General features: G+C 41.7%; 1 protein-coding gene across 1 annotated transcript; it reads left to right on the top strand.

Annotated features, from left to right (window-relative positions):
* The first annotated feature begins 8,135 nt into the window (after window positions 1–8,135).
* On the top strand, window positions 8,136–9,045 carry LOC125113627 (keratin-associated protein 11-1). The gene has a single exon (XM_047756447.1). The coding sequence runs from the start codon at window positions 8,180–8,182 to the stop codon at window positions 8,651–8,653; it is 474 nt and encodes a 157-aa protein (XP_047612403.1). The 5' UTR covers window positions 8,136–8,179; the 3' UTR covers window positions 8,654–9,045.
* The last annotated feature ends 534 nt before the right edge of the window (window positions 9,046–9,579 follow it).

The raw sequence follows: 9,579 nt of genomic DNA, 5'->3' as shown, positions 1-9,579 counted from the left end.
ATGTTGGCAACTCCTCTCAGCATTACATGGGTACGGGATATTCTTCTAATTTTAATTGCACCTTCATGATTTCCAATCCACAACAAATTGCAAAATAATTCTGACTAGAATATAAAGCTGCATTTTCTTCTAGAGAGTGGCCGAGGCTGGTGAAGTTCTCATGGTTTCCTGTACCCCTGGGGCTCCTGTATGTCTTAATACTTCATCTGTTGTCACACACATTATCTGTAGATTGTGGAGTTTTGTAGTGTTTAATGAGAAATAAAACCAGGGGAAAAGTTTACTACTGAGTGGATAAAGCTACTTGAAAATGCTGAGAATTGTCTTTAGCTGGATTCATTGACTTTGAGCAAAGGCTTGCAGGTAAGCAGCTGGTATCCCAAGTCAAAGTCTTATCAAGTTGGGCCATTAGAGGGAGCTCTTGAGCTCATCACATGGGTACCAATTCTTGTAAGATTCCCTTCACAGGGCATTCATAGGGGGTTCACAGGGGATAATTAGCTATCTGTCTGCTTGAATGGAACATTTCTAATAATACAGAACGTGAATTTCATATTTTCTCTGAGGCTACACTAAGTCCATGTCAAGGATTTCTGTTTCTGGTATCTTGACAACTCAGGAAAGACAGTAATTTTATTTCAAGGCCAAAAATGCTATTTCCAGTTCCACACTCTCAACCAGAATTTTGCCACTCCCCACCAAGGAGTGGAGTCTTTTTCACTCTCCCTCGGAGTTGGGCATTCACAATGCTTTGAGAGAGAGTAGCCAAAGTGATGTTGCGTGACTTTGGAGCCTAGATGAAAAAAAAAGAAAACTTCTGTCTAACTCTCTTTTGAGATTCTCACTCTTGGAACCAGCCTATACCTTGGAAAATCCTGACCACATGAGGAAGTCATGCATAGGTATCCCAGCTGATGGCAAGCACTGACTAACAGACACAAGAACAAATGATGCTTCAGACGATCATAGCCCCCAGCTTCCCTCATCCCTCCAGGCAGCCTGCAGCAGAGATAAACCAGCCTTGCTATGCTTTGTCCAAATTCCTGAGCCACAGAATCTGGTTGTTTAATAAATGGTTGTTTTGTTTGTTAAGTTTTGGGGTAATTTGTTAAAAAGCAATTGATAAGCAGAAGATGGAGTAGGGCTTTTGGATTATATATTTATGTACGAGTCGGGTTAAGTGGTAACATTCTTGGGATGAAAATGAGTTAAATTTTTAAAAGTATTTATAAACCACTTAAATATTTATTATTTAGATATCTATTAAACCATCTTATTGAACCATTAAACTATTTAAATATTTATTAAGGCATTGCCATGATTTTTATCCTGACAGTTTTTGCCATATTTTTAAGTTCATCATTATTCAGCTAATTCTTTTATTTATATTAATTCACTTTTTAACCCCCCTGCAACTTGTTTAAGCCTCATTCTATGTGGTAGACATGAGTTTATGGCTTATATAACCTCAACATATTTTCTTAATACACTTCAAAATGCACAAATACTAAAATTAAACGGTGTCCACTTACTACTGAAAATTACCTCCTATTGCATAGTTAGTGTATATTTCACTTTGGAAAATGCTGGGCTGCATCCCCAGGCATACAAGGCCTGTATATGTCCAGCTCTAAGACCAAGGAGAGATCAACAGAGACATCAGTGGTTCAGTGGATGGGGGAGCTTGCATGTCTGAGGTGAAGTCCTAGAGCAACACCCCACCCTATGCAACTGGATGGCAGGAATATTCCCTCGGGGATGTGGGTAGGAGTGGGTGTGCAGGGCGGGAAGGAGGCAGAAGGGAATTATACCAGGTTGGCTCATTAGTTACCTGGGAAACCAGTCAGCCCCTTTGATAAGAACAATCACTAGGTGGAGCCTGGGGCAAGTATGTAGGCAGGTCAGTCAGGTGAGTGGATGTAGGTGAAGCAGGTGCTGGTTGAACAGGGGATGTACTCAGAGCAAGGGAACAACCATCCCAAGTGGCCTGACCATACAGAAAAAACATCCTTCATTTTGGAAAGCAACTGTGACATCAAACTGACAATGAGATCTTTCAATCTTCCAGTGTTTGGGGTGCAACTCTTAGGGACTAAGGCTTTGTTAAGGAAGAAACAGTGAGATGGACATTGTTTGGGAGAAATTAAAAATTGGCTTATAGTCTAGCTGTGGTTAAGGACTTTTGCAGTTTCTCATTTGGTCATTTTAGAAATTGCTCTAAAATGCAAATGTTGGAGTTCCCATCGTGGCTCGGTGGTTAACGAATCCGACTAGGAACCATGAGGTTGCAGGTTCGATCCCTGGCCTTTCTCAGTGAGTTAAAGATCCAGCGTTGCTGTGAGCTGTGGTGTAGGTTGCAGATGCGGCTTGGATCCCACAATGCTGTGGCTCTGGTGTAGGCCAGCAGCTACAGCTCCGATTAGACCCCTAGCCTGGGAACCTCCATATGCCGTGGGAGTGGCCCAAGAAATGGCAAAAAGACCAAAAAAAAATTAAAAAAAACATAATGCAAATGTTATTTGTTTGAGGCTCAGTTTGTGTACAAGATATTCCTTTGGTTTGAATGGACAGAGAGAGAGAGAGAGAAACTCGAAGGGCTCTGAACTAGGAATGAGAAGGACCAGTTACTTTTCTTAACTCTTGCAAATATAAAGTGTTAGGAATCTGGTGAACTAATCTGAGTTTGTGAAGAGTTGGAGACAGTTTGGGAATTTTATTTCAGGAAATGCAACAAAGGATGGGGGAAGGAAAAGAGAGGAGAGGGGAAGGCCACTCCAGAAACTATTACTGGGTCAGCCACCGTCACAAGTAGCTCATGCACCGTTTCAAAACGAGCTTTCTGAAACAGTTTCAGAGCTGTCTACCTGGAGGATGGAAGAGGGAGCACTTGCTCACTGGTTTGCATTTCCTGTTGTTCAAGCAAGGCCCCATTCCTGGGTGCTGCACACAGGAGTGCAGAATTGGTGAGCGTGGATTTCCATTGCTGTGGTGTCAGAGAAGACCTACGACAGGAAGCAGGAAGCAGGTGAATGGCCCCCAAATGAAGGAAGCAGTATCTGGATGCATCACCGTGAAGCTGGCATAAGCCTGGGCAAAGAGGGCACAGGAAGAGTCAGGAGGAGACAGTATTGAACCAGTGCACAAGAATGTCAGATACACTTGGCAATGATGCTCCCTCTCTGAGACTTAGTTTCTCACGAGAGACTCGAGGACTTTAAGATCCAGTTCTGATAGTCTAATTACGAACCCGAGATAGTACTGCCCTAATGCTGTAATCCCCCAGGTAGGCGGGGGTTCAGGTGAGTCAGGTGAGTGGATGTAGGTGAAGCAGGCACTTCTTCAAACCAAGAAGGGTTGTGTTGAAAGGACATGAGCACAGGTCAGCTAGGTGATGCTAAGATAAGACTTATCTTATATTTCTTCAATCTCCTAAATAGCTCCTAGCATCCTTACTATGCTGGCTACTGAGTAGGTCCTGAATCATTCTGAATCAGGGAAGAATAAGACATCTGTGTGGCTTGGGGCCTTCTCTCTCAGGCCCTACACTTAAACACTACTCACATCTGGTCACAAGTGGGTTCACCTCTTACTACTTGAAAGCCTAGGCCTGGAGCACACGCCAGCCACACATGGGATGTCCCATAAGAGAGTTTGCTGTGTCCCCAAACTTGGGACTCTACTCACTTTTAAAATCCCAACAAAGGCAACTATGAAAAAAAAAATACATGAATTTGAAAACAGGCGTCAAGAAAAAGAAAATGGTGGTTCAATTGTGGGTTTTTCAACCTTGACATTACCCTGTGAGGGTCTATTATTCTACAAGTCATGTTGCTGGTGACTGCTATTTTCAAGTTCTAAAAGCAGCAACTATTTTGCTAGTTTTTGCTTATTTTTTCACTTTTCTGCTTTATGCCAGACTGTTCCCTCCAGCCCCAAAGACTCAAACCTTCTTATGATTGATGCTTTTTGAAAAGAGTTTGGAAAATGAATTTCAATTCAGTTTTGGTGCAAATCACTCAGTCTTTGGGGGTTTGTAACGTCTTGGTTAATAAGGATTCTGGAGATTCAACCCAGAGGTCTGTGTGAAGTTTGGGGAAAAAAATGGCAGAACAATTCAGCCAAGATGTATTTAATTTTTAAAGCTGCCATTATGTTCTATACTTAAAGTTTTGAATTCCCTTTTTATATTTCTTAAGAGATAATGAATAGCTTCAATTTAAGAAGATATTGTGAGCATCCTGAAAAAGTGCAGAATGACAAAATCTCATTTTATGTTTATTAATTTTTCAGCAAGTTCACAATTCCTCCATTTGATGAGACTAAGTGATTTTTTTTTTGAACCGGCGTTGGTCAACATTATTACCAATTTTGTGATGAAAAATATCCTTCTTGCATATCAAAACTTCAACTTCCTACACACGCTTAATTTCTTTTACTCTCAGACACTTGGCCTTGTACATGATTGCTGTGATTCAGTTTTGAGTAAAAGAATTGCTCATTTTTAGCCTGTGATAATTATTGTATAAGGCTTAGATTGTTCTATACAAACGAGAGCAAATTACCCATCAAGGATGAAGATAATGGGTAGTAGTTCTTTAATCTTGCCTCATTGGCTCTCATCACACTCTCCTCTCACTTCACACTCTGAAGACACAAGAATTTTCTTTATAAACCTTTTTGCTGAGTTGAAGTTTCATACTGAATACAACTTTGTTGTGATAGCTGCTGGCCACATCATTTTTTTCTTACATTTCAATGAAAGAATGATTTATTGATTTCATCTAACAACTTGGAGTTGTGTAGAGTTTCTTCAAGCATCACATGGTAGTTGCGTGTATTTCTTCATGTTTGCATCTTACAATCAATTCAAAAGAAGAGTCTAGATGTTTGCATTAAAATACTGAATGTACAAGAGTATTATGTTGCTTTCCTAACTCTGCAAAGGATAACAAGACACCAACCTTTTCTTTCTAGAGAGCCTGCCATTTTTCAGGTGTTAAATTGAAAGCAATCTGTTAAGTCGATCCCTTAGATTTAATTACTTAAAGAACTGATGGTTTTTCTTACTTTGTGCTACTGGAAGAAAACTATAAAATGTAATCTTAAGGTGATTTCAAAGTTGGTAAATCCTGTTTTTTTCAGAAGGATCTTGCCACCTAGATCCGAAAAAATAATTCAATTCTCTGTTGTTCTCTAGTGATTAGTTTTATGCATCACCATCATAAATAATTTCAGTTTCAAATTGTAGCTTCAAGCTATGGAAGTCTCTCTGTCTCTTCCTGCTTTGTTTATAGTGACCTTGCCTTTCGTTCTAATGAAATAAAAACTGTCAAAGTACGTAGAATGAAGGAAAAACTATGAAGTTTAAGGACAACAGTGCTTGTGATTTATTTTTTAATTTTATTTATTTTCATTATTAATCAATGGAACTGGAATAGAAATAAAGACCACAGTCTTTGTAGTGTCATCAATGGAGCACTGATTGATTGATTTTTTTAAAAATAAATTTTTGTTGGACTTCCCTGATGGCCTACAGTGTAACTAGGTGGCATTGTCACTGTTACAGCTCTGATTCCATTCCAAGCCTTGGAACATCCACATGCCATGGGTGCAGCCAACCGATTTAAAAAAAAAAAAGAAAAAGGAATTTTTTGCTTGAACTTTAATGCAGGCCTCTCACCGTGTTTAAATATTCCCAGCACAGATTGACAGCTCTCATTTGCATCTTATTTGCGTCTCATCTTAGTCAAACATAATACTGCTTGACTTTGGCTAGCCATTCAACCTCCCTGAACTTCAGCTTCTTCATGTGACATGTTACCTAGTCCATAGTGTTACTGGAAGAATCGATTGGGATGGTGTATGTAAAGTCTCTAACTTAATGCCTGGAAGAGGCTCAAAAATGTTCGTTTTCTTTCCTTGTGAAGCTGATGAAAGATATTTTCTAGACTATGTTTTTATTCATGATTTTTAGCTTTCAGTGGAAAAGAGGAATCAGGACAGAGTAATGATTTATACAATTCTTTTCTATTCCAGAAATGTGGCAATGGGTGCTGAAAACTTCTGTGCCACCTTGCTAATGACTTCACGTTTTTCATCTTGGTTGCTTAATCAATTTACATGATAAAGTACTTCTCCATAGTAACCTATGCATCCACCGCTGGTAGAAGCCTGTAAACCACTCATTCATTCATTTTCAAACAAGCAAGCCAGCCCCAGTGACCAGGAACTCCAACCTTCAAACGCCAATTGGGACATTCCCTGTGGTGGGAAGAGCACAGTCACAACGTCATGGAAAGTAGTCATCTTGTTAAGTTCTCCCCATGCCCCCAAAACATGCTGCGAGTCAGCCAAGGAGAGACGGTCTGATGCCTGGGAATTATAATACCGCCCACAGCACATCTTGTTTGGGTGTGTTCTTAGCCTCCAGTTAGAGCCCTGGGGAGCTCCCAACAGAGCCTTAGTGGAATGAAGAGGAATAAAAAAACTTTTGGCAAAAGGACTTCTGATGAGTTTTAATGCAAAGCCATTTTCTTTGTGGATGTTTAAAATGTAGTCTACCTACAGCCCTCAAATACATGTAAATCCATTTTTGTCTCTCTTTCCTACCCCACCCACGTAAGACAGTTTATGAAATGAGTCATGTCTTACAGCTGTTTTGATGTAGAAACATCTCTGACCATGTCAGCTCTGTTGAAGTGACTTATTTTGCCAGAGTTCAAATGGTTGTGTACAGGTGGACCAAAGGGATTGGTCATTTTGGTCTTCAGAATTGACTATATGGTAGTGAAATAAAATGAAGAAGGATGATGTCCTTCTATGGTTTCCCCAAGAATAAAAAGAATAATTAATATTCTAGGAGTTCCCATCGTGGCCCAGCAGTTAACAAATCCGACTAGGAACCATGAGGTTGCGAGTGTGATCCCTGGCCTTGCCCAGTGCGTTAAGGATCTTGGCATTGCTGTGGCTGTGGTGTAGGTTGGCGGCTACAGCTCTGATTAGACCCCCAGCCTGGGAACATCCATATGCTGTGGGTGCGGCCCTATAAAATACAAAAAGACAAAAAAAAAAATTCTAGCTCATTGTTCATACATCCACTCATTACCAAATGTTGATTAAAGGCCTGCTCCCTCCCACCTTCTTCTTCCTTCATCCTTGATGGAGACAGTGACCTTGAAGAGCCTTTGGTTTGCTCATGATAAAAGTGCATCCTCTCTATAAGCATTTATGTGAAAATACATGTCTTTTGAATATATCAAGCATCTTTAGAGGAAGACACTACCCTTTCAAACTAACATTATAATAATTTAAAAAATTAACTAAGCCTGTTTCACTGGCATATTGATGAGTCTTCTGAGTCACTCTTAGCCATTGTTACAGGACTAAACATTCTAGGAGTAAAACTCATCCAATTTACTTAGAAAGAGACTTGGCTACAAATGCAGTCCCTCTTAATTAGCTTCCAATTTGCTTTGCTGCTTGAACAGAAAAAGTGAGACCCACTGCCCTCTAAACCTGCTGGAGGCATCTTGCTCTGATCACTTAATTGATTTTCCAAACCAGCTTTTACTCTAGATATGGATTTGTGTCCTTTTCTCTGACAGGTGTTGTCATTGTCATCTTGAAGCATATTCAAGGAAGTTCCATTAGAAGCCCCGTTAGCTATGGAAGAGTGACTGATTAAGTTATGTCTAAAACCTATTAAGTACCAACAACAACCCAAACAGGGTGTGGGTGTGTAATTAGTCCCAGTCAGAAGGGAGAGAGTGTGTGATGGTGGGATGTGGGATGGTGGCATGTTTGGTCTTACTGTCAGATCCACACTCATTGTATCCAGGCAAGATGAATGAGGGATGGAGTGTGGGCTGGGATGACCAACAGCTTTGATGCCATCAACTAGCCTTCTTAATCCTGGGACTAAGTACAGTACAGAAGCCTTGTGATTTAGTTACCAAACTACTAAACCCTCTTTATGAGGTCGAAGGCTTCTCAAGAGACAATTAACTTGGAAATTCACAAGATGTTCTAAGGCAATCTGGTATGAGCCAAAGAAGCTGGGGAGACCAGGGTGGGAGCCCCACCCACCAGCAAGGATATATAAAAGCTCAGAAGCCAGAAGTGGCATTCACCATTCAGGAGCTAGCTTCAGCGAGTTACTCGTAGCTCTCCATCTGGCACCATGTCCTTCAACTGCTCCCCGAGAAACTGCTCTTCCAGGATCATCCCAGTGGCCCCCATTGCCACCTCTTCTGCCCAGGATGCCGACTGCCTGAGTGGCATTTATCTGCCCAGCTCCTTCCAGACTGGCTCCTGGCTCCTGGATCACTGTCAGGAGACCTGCTGCAAGCCCACTGTTTGCCAGCCAACCTGCTACCAGCAAACGTCTTGTGTCTCCAGCCCTGTCCAGGTGACCTGCTCCCGGCAGACCACCTGCGTCTCTAATCCCTGCTCAACTCCCTGCAGCCGGCCACTCACCTTTGTCTCCAGTGGCTGTCAGCCCGTGAGTGGCATCTCTACTGTCTGCCAACCGGTGAGAAGAGTGTCCACTGTCTGCCAGCCAGTGGGAGGAGTCTCCACCATCTGCCAGCCAGCTTGTGGGGTCTCCAGAACGTACCAGCAGTCCTGTGTGTCCAGCTGCCGAAGAACTTGCTAAGTGTGCAGGAGCCTGTGAGTGAAGCAAGACTCCATGACCTGCCAGCTGTGTTTCCAGTTCTTCCAACATGCTGCCTGTCCCTGAATAACTCTTCATGGCTGACCCCTATTCTAACTGCCTGATGGCTGGCTGCCAGCCCCGAATAAGCTGCCTTTGGCAATCTAAGATTTTTTTCTGACCAGCACCAATCTTATTTTAAGGGTTTGACCACTGGTGGCACCTATACCTCTGCATGTTTCCAGGAATTTACCACCCATGCCCCAGTCTCTAATGGTTTTAGCATGTTTTGATCTTGCTGCTTTGTCTTCTGGCTTCTGTTTCTGTGCCTCAGAAAAAGGGAACTTGTCTTGCTCCGTATTTCTCAATAAACCTTCATTACTTGGCATTGCAAATGTATGTCTCAGTAGAGTTCTTTATTTGAAAGAATTTTTGCTATTTATGAATCATCCTTTGCTGATCAGGGTCTGATTTTCTTTGCTGAGCAAGGAGTATGGGTTCCATCATTGTGTTTCATGACAATTATGGGATTGGCTTATATTTTACTTGATCAGAGAGTTTCTTTGGACATGTAGCAAGTAGAGTGACTAGTCCTCTATATTTCCCCCAGTTTTTAGGAGGCTGACAGAATTTCCATGTAGAGCAAAGAAAACTTACTTGAGAGACGAAGTAGTTTGGGAAATTGTACAGTGAAGGGGACAGCGGAGTCAAGTGGAAGTTCAGAATCTTACTTCAGCAGAGGATGTAGGGAGAGGATCAGTCCATGATCATAGGGGAGGCAGGGAGAAGAAGGATGGATGGGGAAGTCAGTTTCCAGGACCAAAGAATCATGGCATCAAAACGGTGGCTATGACTTTCTATTTCCCTCACCTGCTGCTGCATCTTGATAGACCCGCAAATGTGCTCTGAGTAAACTAAAGTTCCATGTT

The sequence above is a fragment of the Phacochoerus africanus genome, chromosome 1 (assembly GCF_016906955.1).
Source record: "Phacochoerus africanus isolate WHEZ1 chromosome 1, ROS_Pafr_v1, whole genome shotgun sequence".
NCBI classification, from domain to species: domain Eukaryota; kingdom Metazoa; phylum Chordata; class Mammalia; order Artiodactyla; family Suidae; genus Phacochoerus; species Phacochoerus africanus.
Note: the sequence above shows the minus strand (reverse complement) of the source record. Positions and strands in the feature narration are given on the sequence as shown.

Coding starts and splice junctions, on each gene's coding strand:
- LOC125113627 (XM_047756447.1), top strand. CDS start 8,180: ATGTCCTTCAACTGCTCCCCGAGAAACTGCTCTTCCAGGATCATCCCA.